Genomic DNA, 26,245 nt, shown 5'->3' on the forward strand with positions numbered 1-26,245 from the left:
AGAAGATCTTCATGAAGACTTATCTTGTGTTAAAGCTTTTGTAATTTAGTAGATTTATCTATAGGATGTGACTTATCTTTGATTTTATTTATTGTTTGTTTTATGTTGCGTTAAAATTCATTTTGAATAAGAAAACTTGATTTTATACTCAAAATAATTGATTATCAAATTATAATAATCGAGTATCAAATTATAATAATCGATTATCAGTAATCAATTATGACTTGCCATAAGCGATTATCATGAGCAATTATGAGAATTTTTAGCAAGTTTTTTTTATCGTTGTGCATTCATTAAATGCATAATCAATTAGCATAAGTGGATAATTGATTATCCCACGTTAAATAACTGACAACAAATTTTTGGAGGCATTCTTGAGTGAGATCTCTATAAATTCGATTGGGACTCCCATTCTAAAATACGAAATATGTTTATGTCAAAAATCTTATCTATTGTGTGTATTGATAAGTGTTCTAGGGTTTGTGTAACACTTGTGTGTTGGCTTCGAGAACTTGGTGTGTGCATAAAGCGAGAACTTTCACTAAGAGTGTGAAGTGTTTATGTTGCTCAATTAAAGTCAGTCATCCTTTGTGAAGATTCAATTAGGTGTTCATCCATTGTGAAGATTCAAAGGAGGTTGTTCATCCTTCGTGAAGCATTCGAAGGAGGTGTTCATCCCTTGTGGGTTTCAAGGGAAGTGAGTTTCATCTCTTGGGATAACAAGAGAGGTGTTCTAACCTTAAACTCTTTCATTTTCTTTGTAATTGTAATAGTTTTTTGGTTTGTGACAGTGAAGCGTTAATTCTCGGTTGAGATTAACAATTGGACATAGGATCTGTGTTATCCGAACCAGTATAAAAATCACTTTTACAATTTTCTTTATTCTTTACTCTTTTATTTGTTTAAATTGTTCTTAAAGAATTTATGTTTTATGAGAAAATTATTAAAGGTATTATTTGCGATAAAAAACCAATTTATCCCTTTTGGTTTGTTGTACACGCTAATCATTCCGTTGCATCTCTCGCCTTTGTTCCTTTGTTTCTTATGATCTAGTTTACACCTTTTTCAAAGTTCTTTATAACTTTTGTAGAAGTATGCGCGTGTAGCTGTTATAATATAATATAAGTTTAAAATATTTGTTTTTGTGTTTTGGTGATTGTAGGTTTCTTTTCAGGTTACTGACGCTCTATAGCAATCATTCCCTGATGGGCAGTTTGATTTGGTGTTGTCCATGGAGAGTGGAGAACATATGCTTGCCAAAACTAAGGTTTCAATTTAATTTCTCTTCAACTATAAACATCATCAATTTATATACATCCTTTTGATTTGCAGTTCTTAGTTCACCAATTTGATGACAAACATCTTCTATTTATACATATGTAGTGTAGGCATTAAGTTCACCTAAATCACTAGGTCCGACCTGTCAAGCTCTTCTGATCGTCGACCTAGCGACTCTCCTAACGGTTGACCTGCTGAGCTCCTTTGAAGGTCGGGCTGCCAAGCTCCTTTTTACGAGTGGGTTGTCGAGTTGTGTATAAAGGTCGGGCTACCAAGCTGGTTTTCAAAGAGGTCGGCCTTCCTTCCAGAACACCTCCTTACATATTTTGCACATTTTGCACATGGAATAAAGCCTTCTATAGTTGGTATGCCACTTGTCATCTGATTCACGAATCAATGCAAGATATTAAAGTATTGTGTTAGCGTAATAGAGAGCTACTGTGTTTATAAATACATAGCTCTCGACATTGTATTGATACTCTTCGATGATTAGTGAATTGTTGTCGAGATTAATCGATATTCTTTTTTCTTAAGAGTCACCGTTTAGAGGTTTTCTATAGCTTTCCCTAACCTCCTTCCCTAGACTAGGTTGATCCTTTCTAGGAATCTGCAACATATTTTGTCTCATTCACGCCATACGAACCACTCTTCGTCATTTTGCTTTCATTGAGTCCAGACTGCGGATTATCATGGCAATTTACTATCATTGTGATTGCTCGTTATTGTTTTTGAAAAAAAAAGACAATATATAAATGAGCATTCGACCAAGTCCAAAGTTATATGTAATCTCTAATAGTTATGCTTTCTATTGTTAAATCTTTTGTTATCATAAGAAAAAAGTGAGATCGTTGAGACCATTGGTTGTCTAATTCCAAAAGTCTTTTCAATAGAGTTTTGATGATAACTAAACTTAGAAGAACTTAGTCTAGTACATGCTTTACTCATAAAACTTTTAATGTGTGTTTTATGCAAGCTTTAGTTTTCCATATTGTCTATCCTTCTCATCGGATACAATTCATTTGTGATCTCTTCATGAAGGCATTAGACGAAAGCAAAGTTCGTTGAGAAAGCGCATAAGCATCAAAAGAAACAAAGCACTTTAGACAAAGTGCATTATAGTATTAGATGAAGCAAAGCACATCAAATGGCTCTTGTATGTAAGAATAAGCAAGATCAAATAAGTGACTTTAACCAAGACATATTCAATGAAGGCAATGAGGTTCACAAGGGAAAGTGTATTAAGCCGTGGCCCAAAATGGTGTGAACAGGAGGGCGGCCCAATAACTCATGGCCCGTGATGTGGGTAAAGCCATCAGAGTGAGAGAGTTGGTGTGCAAACGTGGCAATTGCTTCTGTGAGAAAGAGAAGAGAGAGAACGGAGTATCCAGAGACTTCTTCCCTGGAGACAGAGGAAGCTGTTGACGGCACGGCGGTCCGGCGGCGTTAGACGACTAAGGTGCAGAAGAGAAAAATGAAGAGGACAAAGAGAAGAGTAAGTAAAACGAAACCTTTCTTGCTTTCAACTTACTGTTTTCTATTACTGTGTTTTTCATTGTATAAAAGACGTAAAGAGGAGCTCTATTTATAGAGCTCTGGAAAACAGAAAACGATTAGAATAATAAAAGAAACTAAGACCTAAAAGAGTAGTGGACTTCGGTCCATTTTACAGTAGAGGATCAATTTGATTCTCAACAAAGTGAGCTAACTAATTGCAATTTCAAACTAGTTATGACCAATAATAGATGAAATTGTAAAAATTTCATGATCCTTGTATTTTTATGGAATCTTTCCCTATTTAGTGAAGCCATATCACTCAAGTGAAGTAGTTGTGTTCAAGAACATATATCTCTTTGCTATGGTATATTATGCATTCATTATTTAAAATAAAATAGAAGTCAGTCAAATTTATGGCAAAGACGGTCCTAGGCAAGCATGTGATAAGCATCGTATGATAGACATAATCGATCATCTTATTATTGCACAAAAGTTTTTCTACATGCACACATCAAAGCGTTCGCGATCTCAAATCCTCAATTAAAGAGTTGAAATCGGAGTAAGATGATCCTCCTTCCTCCACAGCTCGTTTTGCCATTTTAGCAATATCCTTGGCTCTGTTTCTAATTTCCACTGCTTCATCACCCACCATTATCCTCTTTAGAGCCTTCTCTATAACCTCCTTCATCACAGGCTTCCCTCCCATCAACCCAATCCACGTTTGCACCCCAACACTCACCCCAATCTTAACTATGTCCGTCAAAAACTTAGCATTGTAAAATTGCTCCGCGTACATGGGCCATGTCACCATTGGTAACCCCGCACACACTCCTTCCATAGCTGAGTTCCATCCACAATGAGTCACAAACCCCCCAACCGCTATATGATCCAAAATCATCACTTGGGGTGCCCAACCCCTTATGATCAAACCCTTTCCCTGATCTACCGTTCTTTCTTCAAACCCTTCTGGAAGCCATTCCAGATTCTCACTCGACCCTTTCTTCACAACCCAGATGAAAGGCTGCCCCGAAGCCTCCAAACCCAACGCAATTTCCTTCAGTTGAGCATCGGGGAAGGTTGTCATGCTACCAAAGCAAACATAAACAACCGAATCAGGTTCCTTCGTATCAAGCCACTTTAAACACTCGTGCTCGTCAATCGTTGCTTCATTTCCTCTGTGTACTTTTTCAGCATTGTCCCTATTGGACAAACAAACTGGTCCCAAATGCCACGCTTTTCTTCCAAGCTCGTTCCTATAATGATCTGCGTAAACCGGTTCGAGTTCGTAGAAGCTGTTGGCGATCACGCCGTAGCTATTCAATTCCGACGCGTTAGCTTCTTCAAGAATCTTGGTGAATTCCAAGTCGTGCTTCGGGGTCTGCGGAAGCTGCATCTTGGTGAGCATTATTTCCCCCGGCAGATTCGGAACCACGAAGGGCTCGCTGTACGAGGAAACCTTGTCCTGCGGCTTGTATTTTCTCACGCACGCGGACACGCACAATGGGAAGAATCCTAATCCGTGGAACACAATCCTAGGAATCCCGAACTTGGCAGCAGAGTCCGTAGCCCATGGGAAGAACATGTCGGCGATTATGAGGTCAGGGAGTTCTTGCTGCAGCAGCTGCTCCAGTGGGTCCCGCAGAAGCACGGTGGACTTCAAGAATGGGATGATCTGCATTCCGGAGAGGCGGTCGGAGTTCTCGCAACCTTCGGGCAAGCCAGTTTGCTCCGGCGACGGGAATTTGATGGTTTTGATGGTGATGTTGGCTTTTCCTACGGTTCTTGAAATGAATGGCTCGTTGAGGGGAGTGGTGACTACGGTGGTTTTGAGTCCTCTTGTGGCAAAGACTCTAGCCAGCTCAATAGTGGGTATGATGTGACCATTTGCGAAGAAGGGGAAGAAAAATACGTGAAGCTGACGATCGTGACCCATGGTGGGTGTGTGAGAAAAAGATGTTTTGCTGCTACACAAACTATTGTGGCCTTACTTTGGTTCTTGTTCCAGCTACTTATAAAGTAAGAAAACGTGTTTTTTTTGAGAACTTTTTAACAACAAAATAGTTTATGATTGATCTATTTCGTGCAGAACAATAAAATAATTTGTAAAAAAAATAGTTTAAAAAAATTGTTAACATATTATAGTTTTATAAAGTAGTAGCCTTGAGCAAAGGAAACCGCGTTTTGCACGGGTTAACATTAAACTACCATTTTTTATTCACGTTATGCATTAGAATATACTTTTTGTAGAGCGTGCATGGTGGAGCTGTACCCCCACGCGATCCTCGAGCGTATAATAAAATGGAAGAGTAATGTGTTTTAGTTTTAGAAAATGGGAGTGAACATTTGGAACAATTGTTTGTTACCGTGTAGATAGATATATGGTAACTTGTTATAAACACTTTCATACATTATAACATGATATGTTATGTTAGAAGTATTGATTAAATACTCAATCGTGATGGAATTATATATTTAATTATATTTTATTTAAGATAAATTTCTCTACTTTACATGTTATATTATACTGTTAGTTGATTTTATAATTTCATTATTTGTAATCGTTATTGTGTTCAGTAATAATATATTGCCAATATAGAATTATAAATGTTAGTTGCTAACAGAAAAATGTATGGAACTAATTGAAAGAAAAAAGATGTTCTTGCAAGTTTGGTATTGCAAAAAGTTACAGATAATGTAATGATTAAATAATTATACTGAAAATTATCCTAATTATTGAATACCAATTGAAATGGTAGTTAAACGGAATACAAGTCTTATTTACCTTTAAATAATTGATTGATAAATTTACACCAGGTATAAACATCAACGATCGTAATATAGTCATTTAGGTTTTAGTTATAATTCTTTAATTACAATAATTTAAAATTCTACGAAAGAATTATTTTTTTCATTATCCATGCTTGTAACTCATGATAAATACATTTCTCACGACTCGAAAAGTTGTCAGGAAAAATATTGTTGACAAATAATTTTTAGTGATTTTGTGTGTAATCGTCATTACTTGTGGAATTCTTCAAAACCTCCGCTACTTGTAAGGGTTTACAAAAGTCGTCAGTACTAGGGTTAAGAAAAACTGCTAGTATTTACAAGAATTTCTTGAAATCGTCAGTAAAATTTTGAGTTTACATCGTTGTGGTTTCCATAACTGTTGGTAATGTAAATAATTTAATTTTTTTTTATCATTCAAATGATTTGATTATCATAAATAAATCAAAAGAATTGAGATTTCATTAAATCCCTAAATTCGAACAGGATGTCTTCTTCGAACAAGATGTCGAAGGACCATTTTTACCAGGCTTTTCCACCTTCAATCATTACCTCACCCTCACCCACCTTGCTGACGAGATAAACCACCACCAGACCATCACCGTGCTCGCCGTCGATAATGGTGCCATGAATGCCCTCCTTGACAAACACCTCACCCTCCCCACCCTAAAATCGTCCTCTCCCTCCACGTCCTCTTCGACTACTTTTCACCCAATAATTATGGTTTTCTTCATCATTCATATAACTATTCACCATTACTTTTAATCCTTGAATTAGGCATGCCGACACCATTTTCAGTGATTATTTTATTCCTTTTAAGAAGGGCACGAGAGAACTGAGGGAAGGGGAAGCAAAGTCCGATTCCAATCAAAGTACTCCCTCAATCTTTCATCTCCAATCTATTAGCACCCAATTTTATAGAGAAAAAGCTTGGGAAACGCGGGGCAAAGGATTCTCATATTTATTATCCCCAATTTTTTTATTATCTGCACTCAACTCATTGACTAACAAACTCTAATTCATAATTCATCATCTTTCACCTGCAAGTTTAATTGAATAAAAAAAAAGAAAGAAGATCTCTAAGACCCATGAAATTTACCATTACCAAGGTTTGCACACAAAGATTTTTCTTTTATAATAGGAAATCAGGTATACAAAGAAGAAGTTGAAGAAGAATCAAGAGCATAGGAAGGTGGCGTCAACAACACAAGCATGAGATCCATGGTGTCACAGTGGCTCTCCATGTGTGTAGGAGATGATGATGAAATTGAGTTACCACGAAGAATCACGGTGCTTCCGACGTGGGTAAGGTCGTCGACAATCTTCATGGCTCTGATCAGTGGCAAGGGTGGCGGCTGCAAGGAAACTTGTTGGCCCTAGCGGTGGCCATGGAGGATCTACCGAGGAAGGGGATGAAAAGTTGCCTTTCTCTTTTGATTGAGTATCAGGAACTGTTAAAGATTTGGGCTTGGATCTTTTTGCTTGTTATGTTTCTATTTTCTTTTGTTTTATTTATTTATTTTATTTAGGTTTAATATTTTGCTTGTTATGTGTAGTCACCATGTCACGACACAGCAAATTTAACGTCGTCTAATCCAATTAACGACAAGGTTCCAATTGACTCAGTTTTACAAGAACAGGGACCTAATTAAGATCAAAATAATACGAAGACAACAAGGTTCCAATTGACTCAATTTTACAAGAACAGGGACCTAATTAAGATCAAAATAATGCGAAGACATATTTGAGACGATTATGCAAAAACAGATACCTCAAAAATAATTAAACTTAAAAAAAGTTATTAAACGAATTTAAAAATTATTGATGGTTGAAAAATATTAAAATATGATATATTAAAAACTGCATAACTCTTGTCATAACACTATCAATATTAATAAAGTTAAGATACATTCATTAAAAATAGGAGGTGAAGTGTCAGCACTTTTTAAGGTGAAATGGAAAAAAAAATAAGTAAAAACTAGTTCTTGAATCGTAGGTAAATTAAAAAATATACTTGAAACAAATTGGAATTTTTGGGAGCTTGCAAATAAAGAAGTAATAGAAAAATGTTCGAGATATAAATCACTTAATATCAATTAAAGGAATATGACATACGAATCTAAACCCAAGGACCATCCACGTACCTCTGGTGGGAGCAGGAACATTAGAGATGTAGGAAGTAGAAAAATTGAGGTCCAACTATATGATGGGTGGATGCAACATATTCTTGGGTCATCCAACATAGAAGGCAATTGAACTAAGAATGAAAAAGGAGAGAATTAGAATCAAGGAATTGCACAAGACCAATTAACCATTTTCTTAGTTTACAAATTTCTTTTGATTATATAGGGTTTAAGTTTTGCTCTTTGTTAATTTTTATTTAATTGATTATTCAAAAATATTTGTAGTCCTCTTTATTTTGTTTTAATTTATATATCATATTTTACTGATAAAATTTTTTATTTTGAATTTCTCTGTTCGGAAAAAAGATAAACACTAAGAGAATTATAAGTACACATCATACAACAATATTTGTATTTTATTTTACTCTATTTTTTATTGAATATATATATATATATATATATATATATATATATATATCCAATAACTAAAACAAAAATAAAATACAAAAAATTGTTTCGAAGGAATTTTACAAAAAAAATTAAAATAAATATATTACATATATATTTCAAGCTTCAATAAATCAAAAATTTAAAGTGAGCGTTATAATTTTCAAATAACCATTGAAAAAATATTATTATTATTATTATTATTATTATTATTATTATTATTATTATTATTATTATTATTGAAGATACACGTGTGTGTACGTTTACTTTGTTATTATAATAAAAAATAAGTTATTATAACAAAATTAATTGAAAGTATTACTAAAATTTATGTTAAAGTTGTAAAAATTAATTGGTTTTTCATAAGGATGATTTTAACAAATGATGGATTTGACTTAGTTATAACACTTTGTACTGAATGCCTCACCTTAATCTTCAACTTTCTCAAAGCATGCATAAGAGCAAAATGACAGGACACCAAATAATAGAATCCTTTTTTTTTTTTGTATTAAAGGTATTCAATTTCAGAAAATATATTTCAACCTTGAATAAATCATTAACACCGGCAGATCTCGCAATGGTGAACCCAACATTAGAGCAAAAGCATATGCAACATGTATTCTTGGAACGTTATACGCTAAGAACAATGTCTATTTTAAATCTGCTCTTAACCAATCCATGAATGCAATGCCAAACATATTATACAGTCTTCCACTTTTCAGTTCCTTACACTAAAAATGGTAGCAACAAGATAATAAGAGAAGAAATAAAGAAATAAATAAATAAATAAATAAATGACATAAGAATTATTTAACGTGATTCACATACAAATGTCTACAAATACATATGTATATATATGTATATTTATGTTTAGTGTATCTTTCAAGCTTTATAAAAGATTGCTTATATACCTAAATAGATAACATCTCACAATACTAAGCGATGTGAGACTAAATTAAGCTCTACAATACTAACACTTCTCTCACTTGTAGCTTGATTTATATTATCACTTAATGAAATTGCCTTCATCATCAAATACTCTTGAAGGCCAGTTGAGGTAATACAAAGCCTCAACTTATTGTTGTGACAATCTTGGTTAACTTGGAATCTTCGACAAAGACAAGTCTCTATCATTTATCAAGTTTATGATAAAATGATACTTCAACTCAATGTCCTTGCATCTAGAATGAAGAATTGGTTTTTTAGCAAGATATATAGCACTTTGACTATCATTAAATAATGGAGGGTCATCTTGCTCTTTCCCTAATTCTTTTAGAAGGTTCTTCATCCATATCACCTCCTTCGCTGCTTTTGAGATAGCTACATATTCACCTTTAGTAGTTGAGAGAGAGACTCTTCCTTGAAGTTTAGACTTCTAACTAATAGCTATATCACCCAATGTGAAAATATAACATGTGCTCTTTCTACCATTCAGATCTCCTTCCATGTCTGCATCAGAGAACTCTTGTAAAGTGAGATTGCTTCTTCTAAAAGACAAATGCATTTTTGAAGTGCCTCTTAAATATCTCAATATCCATTTCACACCTTTCGAATTCTCCTTTATAGGATTTGATATAAACCTACTCACAACTCTCACAACATGTTCTATGTCAGTTCTAGTGCAAACCATAGCATACATCAAGCTCCCTAATGTAGATGCATATGGGACTTTAGACATGTAAGATTCTTCTTCATTTGTTAGAGAAGATTGCCCTATTGAAAAACTTAAATGAGTTCCCATAGGTGTATTCCTGGTTTTAGCATTTCACTACAAGAAAATTACCAGCAGATTATTACCGACGATTGTTGATCCATCGATAAAACACATTTATCGGTGAATTTACCCATGGAGTTCAGATTGATACTTATCGACAAGCCTATGATCGTCGATAATGGACTTGGTTACTTATCGGCAGATATATCCACCAGTAATACCGTCGGTAAACATCATCAATCATTACCGACGGGCGATGGTCGTCGGTAAGCTCTTCGACCCTATGAAATCGGAACTTGGTTTCCCTCTCCCCTCATTTTTGTTTTCCACCAAAAACCCTCCCCCCAACCTCCCTCAACCCCTAATCTGAAACCCCCCAGGTGGTGGCACGACAATGCACGCTAGGAGTTAGTGGCAGTTGCAGTGTAGCGAGCGTGATGGTGGCAGTGGCGGTGGCGCGAGGCTGATGGCAGTGACCCTACTCGCGATTTGTACAATTGTCCCACATGCCTTTGGTAATCGATTACAAGACCCCTATAATCGATTACCAAAGGCATGTATGTCAATTGTACAAAAAGTTGAACGTGACTTCCTAGCTGGGTGAACTAGGCTCCCCATGTTTACCTGGACTTTGTTTTTTAGTGATTTTTTCAATTTGTTTTTCTTGGATGAGTGAGTTTCCTTATCAAGACTTCAAATCACATTCCACATAAACTTTTTATTCAATAACAATGTTAATTAGAAATATCTAGATATATATTAGCATTGCCAATAATAATTATTGCATTCATCTTTCGTTAAGTTAACTTTACAATGCTCTTCATTTAGTATTGTCAACCTCATTTAAAAAAAATTTAATACACTTATCACAACTGTTTGGGACCATATCCAACGTAGAGAGTTTTTAGATCACGATTTTTTTAACGTACGTGTCACCTTCCTTCATGCGCTCTTACACATACATTTCCTTAAATTCTACACTTTTCTCTCGAAAAAAACCCACCCCTCGAGTGAACCCATCACTAGTAAAAAATATGCTTTTTAAACCGTCTAATAGACTTCGGTCTAAGAAAAACCGAAGCCTATCAGAAAGCGGTGGCAATTTTGTAGTTTTGATGAATTTATATGCCTCGGTTCAGTGAGAACCGAGGCATATAGCACATATTAGAGCATATTAACTCGGTTAAAGGTGGAACCGAGGTCTATGTTTTGGCGTATTGACTCGGTTAAAGGAGAACCGAGGCCTATTACCTCTCGTACATGACCTACTCTCATATCTCCTTTTTCATTTTACACGAAACGCTTTTCCTTCCTCTCGCAGCAGAAGCAGAAACAAAAAGGGGAATCTCTCTTCTCCCACTTGGCAGCCACGACGCGAGGAGGTTCTTTCCTCCATTGCAGAAGCTTGCGCTTTGGAGGGGAGGCGCGATCGTGGCCGGCGTCGAAAGCGGAGGAGAGGCGCGATGGTGGCCGACATCGAAAGCGGAGGGGAGGCGCGATGGTGGAGACGAGTACTGCGGCGACGATGATGGGAGGCTCGCCGATCTAAGGCGTTTGGCGAGCATAGAAAATGGTGTCTTGGAGATGATGGGAGGTTCGTCGATCTAAGAGTTGAACGAATCGCGGTGGTTTCTGTGGAGGCGAGGTGGCGGCTAGGTCATAGCAAGACCGCAACGAGGCCGCGGCGAGACCGCAGCGAGGCCGCGGCGAGACCGCAGCGAGGCCGCGGCGAGGCCGTAGCGAGGTGGTGGCGAGGTCGTGGCAAGGGCGTCCTACAGCGTTGGAATTTTTGCGAGAAGGGGAGGCATCAACCTTCATCTTTTCTTCTCTCTGTTCTGGTTTGGCCTTGCAGGAGCCTCTCTTCTTCCCCAAATCGTTCTCAGAGTTGGTGATGACAACCTCCGCAATGCTCATTGCATCAAAACCCATACTTTTTTTTCTGTGTTATTTTGGGAGCGATTTTGTTAGGCTAGTGTAGTTGTTGTTGGAGTGCTTGCTTCTGAGATTTGCTTCTAAGATTTGGTTTTGTATCTTTTGAGATTTGGTTCTGTGAAAGGGAAGGAAAATTCAATAACCCTTTTGCTTGGACTGTGGACTGTTTTGCTTGAATTGTGGACTTTTTTGCTTGAATTGTGGACTGTGGAGTGTGCAAGGAAGAGGGAGAAGTGGATTGTGCAAGGACGAGGGAGAAGTGGATTGTGCATATCGAAAAAAAAACACGCTATTGCCTCGGTTATCTAAGAACCGAGGCATAATCCGATTTCGTTTTAACCCGGTTTAGAACCGAGGCATAAAGCCACCCCCTTTTTACCTTGTCCGTATATGCCTCGGTTGCAGAACCGGTGCCTATAAGCAAAATTAACCGATACTATTTCCCCTTACTGCACTAGTGCATCTAACACATAACTCATTCAAGACACACCTACCAATCTTAACATTGTCATACAACTCTAAAAACTAACCAAATTGTGTCTTTTCTATGTAGGTCCTCTACTCCGGAGTCAATCTTCGATTCAAAGCACCAACTAAATTGGTTTTGAAAGAATGTCGCACACAGAATTGCATCAAAAATAAACTTAGCATGTCGTAACAATCCAAAAAATAATTAACGAAAGAGGAAACAAGAAAGGGGAAATGGGAAAATGGAAATAAGAAAAAGGATAGTAGACATACCTTACTCCCATCACCAAAGTCACCAGAGGTATCCATTTCGCAACCCACAACCCAACAAAGGGAAAAGGTGGTAGTTGTCTAAGTGGTGAACGTTGAATCGAAAAAAGCACTACCGCAATGAAGGACGACAACATCTTCACGTTGGTGATGGTGGAACAAAAGGGAAAGGGGTCGTTGGTGAAGATGGTGGTCTGATGAGAGAGAACAGAGAGAGAAGGAAGAGAAGGAAAATTAAAATGGAAGAGAGAGAGAAACAAAATCAAAATGAAAGACAGAGAGAGAACGTAAATTTAAAATGGAAGAGAGAGAACGAAAATCAAAAGCCTTTTGCCTTTTCACGTCAACATTTAAAAGAAAAATAAATTAAACGAGTCATAGATTGCTAACACATGGCCGTTGTCAAAATGTTAACAAAAAGTAGTTAATATATCAAGATCCGATTATAAACACAACAGTCAAACATGCACCTACTTTTTTGTGAAGGTAAGTCATGTGTGAGCATATGAATAATATTTTCTTTACATATTCTTATAATGCCAACTATATTCTTGCGGTTCACTATAGCTCAAGATGAAACCTATACTTATTTTTCTTTAAATGGTACCAATATCTTATGCAGATCTTCATATTACTATTACTGGCTGATACTGATTTTTCCTGTATCAGCATATTTGAATTTATTAATATTTGTTATATTATATATATTTTAAGTCATAAAGTATTTGGCTTCTAGCTCCAAATACCTCTTTTCATTATCAAATTGTCATATACTTTTTTATGAAGGTACTGCTAAAAACAAGATGTATAAAATAATGAATGCTATGAGATCATTACATTCACATTCATACACATAAACATTGACAAATCTTTGTAAAAGTATTTGGGTAAAACTTTTCTGCTAATAATAGTGTTCTTATCTTTTCCAATTATAGCATAATTGTCTCACCTCAGGTCTAGGACAAAGAAAACTTTTACAAAATTAAAGTTTGTCTCTGCATATGATATATATCCTCATTTGGAATACCAATTGATCTTGACTTACTATTAGGAGTTTAAACTTGTAAATGGTATATAGTTGTTTATTACAATGCACTCAATCTGTTTGGAGTTTACTGGATTTTTGGTTTGCCATTATCCTCAAATTATAAAGATGTTTTCTACTTTTTTTTCTAGTGTCCAAAACAACCCAATGACAATGATTGCGGGTATTACGTGTGTCAATATATGAAGGAAATTATCACATACTATGAAGAACGAACAATTCCAACTGATGTGTAAGTTATCTTCATTGTCATAATTAATTTGTAGTAAAAATTTAATTGACTAATTTTATATCATTTTTCTTTCTTGCAGTATTTTTCTAGTTACAGATGTTAACTATATCGTGACAATCAAATCATTGAAGTTAGGAAATATTGGTGTTTAAAATTTAGACCAATAGATAATGTTTTTTTAAAGGCTTAATACCTGTTTTTGTCCCTCTTTATAAAGGAAATGTTCAATTTCGTCCTACCTTTTTCAAAAAGTTCAATATGGTCCCATTTTGTGAAAAAAGTGTCCAAGTTAATCCTTTTTGGTCACGGCGTTAAATATTTAACGATCCTGTGCAACGTGGCTGTTTACCTTCATGACGTGGCAGTGAAATGTTTTTCATTAAAGTTGACGTGGCAGGAAGTGATTAAAAAATTGTGCTCCGGCCCCAATCTCATCTTCTTCCTTCCCCTCCTTACACCCCTCACCGTGAACTTAGCACCACCACCACCGCCACCTTCTTCTCATTCTTCTTCTTCCATTCGATGGCGTTCGCTCACTGCCTGCTCGCAGTTCCCGTTGAACCCTGCGAATATCCAAAACTTCCCATATCCAACCAACCGTTGTCGATTTCCTCACACTGTTTAAACCTCTCTTCAACTCTCCGCCCCAAAACTCACAGCCTCTCACTATTCGCCAGGCTCCGCAGAATCGCTCACAAAGGTAGAATTTTTCATCTTTTTTTTCTCAATGTTGTTTTTTTATTTTTCAAAAATCGCTAATTTCGGCATTTGCTTCCGGTTCAGCCAACGCTAAGCCGCAGGAACCCGAAGTCAGCGTGGCCAGTGAGGCCTTCACGGAATTCAAGCATCTGCTTTTGCCCATTACGGATAGGAATCCCTATCTCTCTGAGGGTACAAGACAAGTGGGTCGCTGTGATGCACTTAGTTTTTTACTTGTTGTTGTGTTTGATGATAAAAATGCAGGTGGGTTGAAGGACTATAATTTGCTAGAGAGGCTTGGTGAAGGGAGCAAGCCAACGGCTATCATTGGTGATGTTGCTGATGACCTTAACTTGGATTTGGTAGTTATTAGCATGGAAGCAATTCATACAAAGCACATAGATGCAAATTTGCTGGCCGAGTTCATTCCTTGTCCTGTCATGCTTTTGCCATTGTAATTTGCATTGTTTTAAGATAGGGAGCGGTTTTTGTTTCATCCCCTCTGTCTTCTCTCATGCAATTTGATATTCCATCGTGTTGTTTAGCATTTGCTACTCCTGTGTCAGGGATGTACATATGTGTGCTGAAGCAAATCTAAGTTTTATGTCTGCAAAGGAACCGTGTTAGAGTTTTCTTCTGGGGACCAAATTTTCAAGAAATGATAATTAGGAGAGGAATTTGGATCCTCTATCTGAGCTATTAGAATGTTGTTCTGCTATTCTAAGTTTTGGATGTATCTCTGCTTGAAGATACCATTTGAAAATCTCACATCGTCAAGGGTTAGTGTTCTCCCATGTTCTCTGTTGAACATGGTTCATAGATATTGCAATTCCACTCCATATGCTTCTGATTTCTGGTTCTGGAAAACATATTCACTTTGGATAAATCTGCTACTTATCAATGGTGAACAGTATCCATGTTTAAAACTTCAATTTAATACATTTCACTCTTTACTCTCATCTGTAATTGGACTTAAAATCTGAAGTTTGAATCTCATGAACCCCGTCTCATAATGAACTGTGCTAGTTTATGGAAAACATTTGGTGAGAACATTCAGCAACATTGACTTACATCTATTGCCAAAATGATGTTTACATTTAATTAAGCAGTTTTATTTTAAACACTTAGGCCGAAATAAAAAGTGGTAGGGAAATTGCTTTTTTCCAGATTGAATTAAGTTGTTTACCAGGAAAAAAATTGGAAATTCGTGAAATATAATTATCTTATAATACTAACTGATTGATCTTGTTCAAAATGGAAATTTCATTAATCTAAATGGGTTTGCCTTTCAGGTTTTTGTTTGATTTTTATTTTTCATATACATATAAAAGAAAAAGATATTATTTCATTCAAATGCATTAAATATACGTTTAATACAATTTAATGTATGTGTTTTTAACAACAAACACTGTAGCAATTGACATAAATGTTATATACAGGTCGAATTAAAGACCTATCTTTATTGAAAACTTCTGCCATAAAAAAAAAACGAAAAACTAATTTATGATCATAAAGGAAGGAGAAACAGAAATCCAAAAAATTGAAGAATATTTGTTAGAAGGGAATTGGGTTACTTTCAGATACTGTTTCTTTAGAATTTAGCTGAAATTAAACATAAAACGCAATTGGGTTTATGTGCTTTTTATGCTTTACAGTCTATCCAACACGCAAAGTCACTGAACAAAAAACAACAACCCCTTCCCAAACAGTAACGAAGAACATCGCAGATCCAAATATCCGATAATACCTTCCCTTACAGATCATGAATTCCTTTCAAGAATTTGACTCTTCGTCAAACTCCGACACCAAAGCCATCAACCTCTCAGCAGGTAACACCTCCAATTTCACATCACCACCACCACTTCATCTTCGTCATCACCACCTTCCTCCTCCCCCACTACTCTGAGCCGCTACGAGAACCAAAAGCGACGCGACTGGAAAACGAGAAGATTCGGCGTCAATGGTGAAAACGAGAAGATGAAAATCGGTGGAAATGGGAGGAAAATGAGATTGGGGCCGGAGCACAATTTTTTAATCACTTCCTGCCACGTCAACTTTAAAGAAAAACATTTCACTGCCACGTCATGAAGGTAAACAGCCACGTTGCACAGGATCGTTAAATATTTAACGCCGTGACCAAAAAGGATTAACTTGGACACTTTTTTCACAAAATGGGACCATATTGAACTTTTTGAAAAAGGTAGGACGAAATTGAACATTTCCTTTATAAAGAGGGACAAAAACAGGTATTAAGCCTTTTTTAAATAAGCTCTATCTATAATAGATAACACTTATTTAAATAAGGGCATATATAACACTTTTCTTATAAGCGCTATCTATAATAGATAGTGCTAACATAAATAGCACTATCTATAAAAAAAGCGTTATCTATGTACTTTTTGTAGTATTATTGAATATTTGATAATATCATGGTTTCTATGGTTTTTATTTTGTGGTTTTTTTCTAAAAATAATTAATTGCCATTGAAATAACAAGAAAATAGGTATAAGTATGAGTATGAGTATACTCATTATAGTTAGGAATAAGGATGAAACAAATTTTTGTTACTATTTAGTATAAGAGTGGGGATGGGTATAATTTTTTACTTCAAAGATAGAAATGTATATAATTCGACGTGTAGAGAGTGATTAAAGATTTCACATAGACTAAATATAAAACAAGTTTAAAGTATATAAGTGGAGACAAACTTTATCGTATACAAGTTGATTTTGTAAAATTAAGTTAGATTTAAAGTTTCCTTCTTAAAATTTATTTCCTTTTCTAAAATTATTTAAAACTTATTTCCTTTTCTAAAATTATGAGAAACTTTTAAATCCAAATCCATTAACTTACATATATGTAAAAATTTGTGCCATTTGCCTCGACTTTGGAAAAGGATGAAAAAGGTATGCACACGATAGTAGAATCATATTCAATCCAAAGCTTTTCAAATTTGCATTCCAAGCATGCTCTAGTGCATGTATCACTCCATAATTTCAGGATTACCTCAACGTCCCTGTGAGCTCCATCAATGTTAACTTTAATCTAATTAAGCATTGAGAATTGTCAAATATCAAAAGTAAAAACAACTTTCCCTCGTTTAGTCAATGTCGACATATTTCTAATTAACATTGCGAAATTTGTCATGATATTATGTGTTTCGGTAGGGTTTGGAAGTCCCTTGCTCAAAACACTCCACGTTGACTGTATGACAGAAAAAACTTGAAGACTAGGCGAACTTCGAAGACTGCACTGACCTAAGCACTCCTGGGGGTATTGAAGATCGGACAGGCGGGGCTCAAAGTGGATGGACGTTGCTCTAATCACTCCAGGTTTAAGACTGGACGATCGTTACTCCATGCGCTCCAAGTAGTCGTCCTCCTCCTTCTCCAAGCCAGATGGGCGGACACTTGTCAAAGACACTCCGACGCTCAAATTAGTAATGTAACCAAGCGGTTGGAAGATTAAGTAATGCATGTATATTGTGCATCCTTTTGTAGTCTGTCCTCGAAATCATACCTGAGACTTTTATTTATACTGGTTGTAATGGGCTTTTACCTCTCGCCGGCCTAATGACGACCCAATAACGCCTTAATCTTCATTAGGGGCTTTAATTAGCTATTATCATTTATAACTTAACCATGTGGTCGGCCCGCTGGTTGGTCTAATGGTCGGTCGACTCGGATGGTTGGCCTGTGTGGTTGTCTTGGACGGTCAGCCTGGTTATGCGTAGGAGACCGTACGGTACACTAGGGACTGTATGGTACATCATCCCCCCAAGCCCGAGCATGATATTAATGATGCGAAGGGGTTTTGTAGATGGCCTTCCAGAAAAGGACGGGTTTTCTGGTTTGCTTTCTTCTTTAAGTCCTCTCTACTTGTTGATGAGTGAATGGAAGACAAAAACGAGTCATGCCTTCGTCGGTCGAGCTGGATAATCTACTGATCCTTACTTTAAGTAATAAGTCGTGAAGATCCACGGTCGCCCACTCTCGGTGAGGCTAGCTGGTATATCTTTGTTGAAGATCCACGATCGTCGTCCTTTGGTGAGGTCGGCCGGGATTCCCTTTTTGAAGAACAGTTGTGAGGCTGAATGGCCGCATGCTTGATCTTGAGGTCGAGCCATTGGGGCCGAAAAGATGAGGCCAAGGTAAGGCCAGAAGGTTGGGGCCAGATGGCTGAACGAATACCTGAGGCAAAGTTTGAGAAAATACCTAAGGTCAAGTTATGACCGGACAACTGAGGGCAGGTGGCCATGATCGGATGGTTGGGGCGAGATGGTTGAGTGCCAAATTTGGCTGAGTAAATGTGATGCCATGGACGACCGAGAAGAGGAGGCTGAGGTATGGTCGAACAGGTCAGACCAAACACTAGATGATAAAATTTGGCTAAGAGGTTGAGGCCAAATAGCCGATATCTTGAGGCCGAATGAATGATCTTGAGGCCAAGGAGGCCAAGAAGTTAAGGCCTTTGGAGGCCAAGTTGAGGCCGAGTTACGACCAAGAAATGGCCGAACGGTTGAGTCCTTTAGAGGCCGAGAAGTTGAGGCCACCTTTGACTTATGTTCTTGTGAGGCCTGGAAGGCCGAGCAGGCGAGGCCGGATGGCCGAAAGGTCGGCTGAGCATTTGAGGCCATGGGCGAAAGGTCGAGTAGTTGAGGCCGAAGGGTCGAATGGCTGACTTCCTGTGAGGTCAAGGTATGACCGGACGAATGATTATTGATTCTAGGCCGAGGCTGAATGGTGAAGGCCGAATGATTGCTGTTGGAGGACTGAATCCAGATGGTAAAAATCAGAAGGCCGGATGACGGAGGCTAGATGGTCGAGGCTAGATGATTGAACCCGGACGACTAAATAGTTGAGGTCGGGCGACCAAACTTTTGAGGCCGGATGGCCGAATTGTTTAACATTTGATGCCCTTTACATACGAGGCCGAAGGCTTAGTTGAGGTGGCCGAGTGGTCGAGTAGACGAGGCCGAGCGGACGAGGCCGAAAGGTTGACTTGACGTCCCTCTCAGGCGCCCCTTAGTGGTTCCTTGTGACTACAATGGGAAATACTAGCTCGGCCCCACGGTGGGTGCCAAAATGTTTCGGTAGGGTTTGGAGGTCCCTTGCTCAAAACACTCCACGTTGACTCTATGGCGGACGAAACTTGAAGACTGGGCGAACTTCGAAGACCGGACGAACCTAACCACTCCTGGGGTATTGAAGATCGGACGGGCGGGGCTCAAAGCGGACAGACGTTTCTCTAAGCGCTCCAGGTTAAAAACCGGACGGTTGTTACTCCATGCACTCTAGGTAGTCGTCCTCCTCCTTCTCCAAGTTAGATGAGCAGGCACCTGTCAAAGACACTCTGACGCTTAAGTTAGTAATGTAACCGAGTGGTTGGAAGAGTAAGTAATGCATGTATATTGTGCATCCTTTTGCAGTCTGTCCTCGAAATCATACCTGAGACTTTTATTTATACTAGTTGTAATGGACTTTTACCTTTGCTAATCTAATGACGATCCAATCACGTCTTAATCTTCATTAGGAACTTTAATGAACTATTATCGTTTATAACCTAACCATGTAGTCGGCCCGCTAGTTGATCTAATGGTCTGTCAGGACCTGTGGGATCGTCTTGGACGTTATGCGCATTACGGTGCACTGGTAACCGTACGGTATATTATGCATACATTTATTTGAAGTAATGGTAGGTGCCACTACTTTACATTTCTTTGACACACATTTCAAAGATAAATAATTATAAAAAAGTTAGCTTTTTGTTGTTTTAAAAAGATAAAAAAGAGTAAAAGATAAAAAATTAATAATATCAAATGTAAAATTTTTGTGTATGTTAAAATATTATTTGTGTTTATTTGGAGAATCCACTTGTCTTACATATTTTGTGATGATACGTATAAGCGTAATCAATATGTATCGGAATCTGAAATCTAGCAGAAAATATTTTTGTGGATTTGCTTACGGAAACCCCTTCCTGATTATTCAGTTTGTCAAAAGTTAGTCTTTAAGTAAAATTGATTAGGTTAGCATCCATCACTTTTTGTGTAAGGTCGTTAATTCATACGTAATATAATTTATAATCCGTATACGAAAATAATTTAGAAAATTATCTTATGAATTTCAACCTATCACATGATTATTGTATTTGAAAAAGTAAGTGATTTCAATAAAGCTTTGAAAGCTTTTGTAATAATAAGAAAACCCAGCCGTCCTGTCTAATTTTATTAACGGTTCTTGGATCAAGTAATTTCTACTCATTTTGTGAGAAAAGTAGGTCCAACGGCGGAAATTATCACTTTTAAGCTCAGAATGAATAACACCCGAAAAGAGTTCAAGATGTAATATAATACATATAATCCGTTATTTCACCATTAACTGATTGGGGTATTTTATAATTATTATACTTACAATTAGTTAAAAGATAAGAGTAAAAAAATAGTTAAATTACGATTCATTTTTTTCCATTTTCACTTTGTATTATAGAAATACAAGCAAATTGCTTTTAGGTGCATGTATAGTTCTTTTTGTCACTATCATAAAAGCAAGCAATCACTATATAAGTATCCACCAATGGACATTGGGAGTTGAAAACAAGAGACCTAATAGATAAAAAAGACATTTAATGTGGCCTTAGGGAATGCATAGATCTACGGCATATAACATTGGATTTCAAGTAATGCAAGAAAGTAACAAAGCTCTTTTTCTCGTATTCTTATGCGTAACGAAAATGTGTATGGAAAGGGACCTAAAGGTTCTTTGATGAAATGCTCTTTTTCAAAATTTTAGCCCTGGTTTGCGCATGTGCGAGCTTGAAGCTCCTGAATTAATGCCTCAACATCGGCGTAAGAAGTTCCACCTTCTTCCACAGCTCTTGCAGCTTTTCCTGCAATGTCTTTCGCTCGCCTTCTCATTTCGTCTGCCTCTACGCTCTCCACCATCAGCTTCCTCACTGCCACCTCCACCTTCTCCCTTCCCACTAACCCTTTCCATTCTGCATTCCACGGCCACCACTCCCTGTTCCCCACTTGGACACCAGTCTTCAGAACCTCCGTTATCAACTTCTCATTCGAAAATTGCTCAGCCGTCAGAGGCCACGTGATCATGGGCACTCCCGCACTCACACCTTCCAGAGTCGAGTTCCATCCGCAATGAGTCATAAACCCTTTGATCGCAGCGTGCTCCAGAATCAACAACTGCGGAGCCCATCCTCTAAGCACCAACCCCTTACCCGTTTCCTTCATCCTCTGCTCGAACCCTTCCGGAAGCCAGTTCCCACTCCCGTTTTCTTTGTTTTCTGATGGGTTGTGGAGAATGTTCCCCACCACCCAAATGAACGATTGCTCAGAGGCTTCCAGGCCGTAAGCAATCTCCTTCAGCTGCTCAGGGGGCAACCGAGCCAGGCTTCCAAAGCTGGCGTAAAGAACAGAACTGGGTTTCTTAGAGTTTAACCAATTCAGGCAATTTTGTTCGTCGATAGTGGGTGGCTTCCCTCTTTCGGTTTTGTCCTCTTTGCTTCTGTTGCAAAAGGACACTGGTCCTACAATCCATGCTTTATTTCCCCACTTGCTTTTTATTAGATCAGCATAAGCTGGTTCCAAGTCGTAGAAACTGTTGATAAGAGTGCCGAAACTCTTCTCCTCTAATTGCTTCATGCCCCTCACCCTTTCAGGAATCTCAGATGGGTTTCTCAGAAAAGGAGGAAGCTGAGACATCGTCATTTCGATTCTGTCGGGAATATTAGGAACGAGGAAAGGCTCCGAGTCTGTACTCACACTCTCAAAAGCGACATGTCTTAAGTTCTCCTGGACGCAGAGAGCGAAGCACCCGATGCCGTTGAAGAGGATTCTGGGGATTCCGAGCTCGTAAACGACGTCGCCGGACCAGCGATGGAACATGTCGACGACGATGCAATGTGGGCGGCGTTGGAGGAGGAGCTGGCGCAGTGGTTCGAGGAGGGCAGAGGTGTCCAGGAAGGGACCGACAGAGATGTCTGACTGTGGTACATCGGCGGAGAGAGTGTGAATGGAGATGGGAAGACCGAATTTCTGGTCGCGCGTGATGCATTTTTGAAAGAGAGGGGTGGTCGACGGTGTGGCTAGAATGGTTGATGAGGCTCCGTGAGATGCAAACATTCTTGCTGCGTCTATCATTGGGATTTGATGGCCTCCCCCTACGTAGGGAAAAAAGAATATTTCCACCGAAGGGGTTAAGGTCTTCATGTTGAAATGGAAATGTTTGCTTAGCTTGGTGTGTTCGATGGAGGAACAAATAAGGTTAGGGAGGTGAGTTATTAAATCTCACCTTCTACTATTTATTTACATGGAAAAGGTTTCATGAATATTTTTCAATTTTTCTATCCTTATTTAATATTTAATAAAAAATATTATTTTTTTAGTGTTTTAGGTAATTCATTTTAAATTATGTTACATTTTAAGTAAAAGTATTATTTTATAAGTGTACGATAGCGATTGAATGAAATGGTTGTTTTTGTGCAGACGGAAAAGCTTGGAGCAAAACGTCATGAGTGACATATTCCAAAGAATGTGCCAAGATTATTTGACTAGTGGTGTTCGTCTGAAGTTTCCAATCGCTGTTATTGGATAGAATTGTCAAACACGTGTGGAAGTAAAGCACAATGTATAGACTGTCATCGTAATTTTCTTCATACTTGAATGATGCCTTTTCTAGAAGCTCAGATACAATTACGGACTATTCTTTGTTGGGTATATCTATATGAAGGGGTGAGTGAGATCACTAATAAAAGATAGGTTTAAAGTCTCTTTATATTTCTATTTTCATCTAGAATCTCAAATAGATCTCTTTCTTTTTCGACGTCTCAATTGGGTTCTTATTTACTTTCCGTCAAATTGATAAAACGTCGTTAAAGAGAGTGTGACGTGACATGCTGACAGTATAATTTTTTATTACGTGGCATTAAAAACATGACTAAATTGTATTTTTTAATTAAAAAATAAAGTGTACAAAATGGAAATATAATTTAAGCAAGAGCAAAATTGGAAAATCAAATTAAATTAAGTGCTGAATTGGAAAATCAAATTAAATTGGAAAATCTTCAAACGATCGGCTCCTGTGCTTCAGCCGTTCCGTGTCCTCCTTCTTCTTCACTACTCGACCTCGCTCGGTATCCTCACTGCCTTCATCCGTTCGATTCCCTTCTTCTTCTCCCTCACCGCTCGGCCTCTTCCTACATTTCGTCGTTCGGTCTACTAGTAATAATATCCTATAACAGACTACCGCTAAACCTTAATTCCCTAACCTAGCCAATGTCGCCGTCAGCCACGTTGTGCCGCCAGCATCATCCTCGTCGGACCACAAGCCGTTGTCGCCAACCTCCATGGTCGCCGCACATTCATCTTCATCACCTGCAAACCCAGAAATCAGAAAATCCCAATTGCCATGTAATCCTAAATTGCAGATCCCTTTCTTCTTCCTTGCGAGCTTCGCTGCAACCACCAGTTAGCGACATCATCTCCTCCATCATCGCATCAGAAACTTGCATCAAATCCAAGCTAGAAAACACAGAGAAACCCAAGCCGCCGCGACAAAACCCCATCGCGAATCGAACCCGAAATTTCCTCTGCGAGAGACAGCCTGTCAACACGAGAACTTGCTCCACCGCGATTCGCGCTTCCACCATCGATCTCCCCTGCGAGATTCAAGTTCACACTACCTAATCGCATCTTCTACACAAAACCGTGAAGCAACCTTGCTTTATCTTCTCTGAATCACGCCTCCAAAAGCTGCCACAAGACATTCTCAATTAGCGCCCCCATGTTCTCTCGCGATGCATGAAACTTTCCCCCTTCCCTCCAATCTGAAACCCTAATTTTGGGTGGGGAAGGGGTGGCACAAGCGATAGCCGTCAAATTAATTTAATTTGATTTTCCATTTTTGCCCTTACTTAAATTATATTTCCACTTTGTACACTTCATTTTTTAATTCAAAAATTTAAAAAATAGAATTCAGTCACGTTTTTAATGCCACGTAATAAAAAATACACTGTCAGCATGCCACGTCACTCCCTCCTTAACGGTGTTTCATCAATTTGACGGAAAGCCTTTATTTGATTCAATTTTACAAAAATAAGGACCCAATTGAGACGCCGAAAAAGAACGAGACCCATTTGAGATTCTGGACGAAAATAGAGACCTAAAGAGACATTAAACCTAAAAGATAAAAGTAACTTTGCAAATGATGTGCTATAATACTAAGGAAAATGATACTTTGACAACATTTTTTTACAACATTCATTCTGTGATTGATCCAAAATTATTCCACAATCAATAATAATAATTATAAACACCAACATGGACCAATCACAGAATGACACGTAAATGGTATTAAAATGTTGTCAAAGTATCATTATCCTAATACTAAACTAAAGTGATTGTTATATGAGTAAACAAATATCTCTCATAAATTAGAGAGTTCTATTAAGTTTTGTTAGTTTGTTGATATTTAAAATGTATATATTTCAATTGAATTTGTCATTGTTAGTGATATGATTATTATTTGTTTTTTTAGCTTATTTATTTATTTTCAAGTAATAATATAAGGTTTTATAATTAATAAAAACTAATAATAAAATTACGTGATTTTTATTGTTTTAGTTGAAAAAAATATTGAATTATGAGATTATCACGCTTTGAAATGACTTCAGCAAATTGAAAATAGACTAACATTAATGCGCTCCCATGCTTTGAAAGATTATAAAAGGATGGTAAAGTTACATTGGTGTCTTGCGGAACCCAAAATCAAATTAATCAACTATCATATGAAATCTCACACAAAAAATAATAGGAATATTTAATCTCTCAAAAGTCAAGTTTAGATTTGTTACATCTTTTATTTTTGGATTTAGAGTATGGTAAGTTAGTTTAAAGTTCTTATTATGGGTATATGAGGTTAATGATTGTGTTTTGTAGGTTGAAGTATTGAGTTTGAGTTGGTGATTGATTATCTGAGCTAGTACATGGTTGACTAGCCTATTTGGTGATTAATTGGTCTTAATGATTCCGAGCTGTGGGATGTGGGTTCCAAGCTAAAGGGTGTTTGGCTTTTCGGTTGGGCTCGGCTCTAGGGTGGTACATGTTCAATCGCCTTGTTTGGTGGCTGGTTGGGCTCACTGGTTGACCACTCAAGCTATGGTTGATTGTCCAGGCTGTGGTGGACTAGACAGTCATACGATACACATGCCCTCCAAGCTCGAGCCTTAAATGATCAACAAAGGGGTTTGAATTTGATTTTTGTCATTTGGTTCATGTTGTTCTCATGTTGCAAGTGTAACCTGAATAAGAGGGTTTCCCTATTTGGAATTCATTCTTATGTGTCGTGTTCCTTATGGTTACCAAAGGGTTTAATGTTGAACACTTGGTCTTATGGTGGATAACAAAATGTTTCAAGTGTGGGGTCAAGGTCAACAATTTAGGCTGTGTTGTGTTGTCCAAAGCACCAAGTTGGTGATTGGCTATCTGGGCTAGTAAACTATAGTAAAAGCTTGTATTACTGGCGGATAATTATTGAAGACCTCAGATCCGTTGGTAAATGTTAATTACCAAAAGGATTACCAATGGTCTATCGTCTTTCCTTTACCGACGAATATATCTGTTGGTAATGAGTTGGTGATTTAAGTTATCGGTGGATATGGGCTATCTCTAAAGTCTTCGATGAAATGAGGACAAAATTATGGTATTCCCTCTCTCAATTTCATTTCTCACCAAACCCTTATTC

At 37.6% G+C, this 26,245-nt stretch overlaps 3 protein-coding genes across 3 annotated transcripts; 1 reads left to right on the plus strand and 2 right to left on the minus strand.

Annotated features, from left to right (window-relative positions):
- Positions 1–3,227: 3,227 nt before the first annotated feature.
- LOC124820737 (putative UDP-glucosyl transferase 73B6) lies at positions 3,228–4,854 on the minus strand. The gene has a single exon (XM_047292494.2). The coding sequence runs from the start codon at positions 4,703–4,705 to the stop codon at positions 3,284–3,286; it is 1,422 nt and encodes a 473-aa protein (XP_047148450.2). The 5' UTR covers positions 4,706–4,854; the 3' UTR covers positions 3,228–3,283.
- A 9,161-nt stretch (positions 4,855–14,015) lies between these two features.
- On the plus strand, positions 14,016–15,188 carry LOC124840425 (uncharacterized). Its single transcript, XM_088099638.1, has 2 exons — positions 14,016–14,490; positions 14,574–15,188. The coding sequence occupies exons 1-2, from the start codon at positions 14,313–14,315 to the stop codon at positions 14,945–14,947; spliced, it is 552 nt and encodes a 183-aa protein (XP_087955764.1). The 5' UTR covers positions 14,016–14,312; the 3' UTR covers positions 14,948–15,188.
- Positions 15,189–21,078: 5,890 nt separating this feature from the next.
- On the minus strand, positions 21,079–22,776 carry LOC124821267 (abscisate beta-glucosyltransferase). The gene has a single exon (XM_047293132.2). It carries the CDS (start codon positions 22,711–22,713, stop codon positions 21,277–21,279), a length of 1,437 nt encoding a protein of 478 aa, XP_047149088.1. The 5' UTR covers positions 22,714–22,776; the 3' UTR covers positions 21,079–21,276.
- Between the last annotated feature and the right edge of the window lie 3,469 nt (positions 22,777–26,245).

The sequence above is a fragment of the Vigna umbellata genome, chromosome 9, assembly GCF_029865625.1.
Source record: "Vigna umbellata cultivar VRB3 chromosome 9, Vumbellata_1.0, whole genome shotgun sequence".
NCBI lineage: Eukaryota > Viridiplantae > Streptophyta > Magnoliopsida > Fabales > Fabaceae > Vigna > Vigna umbellata.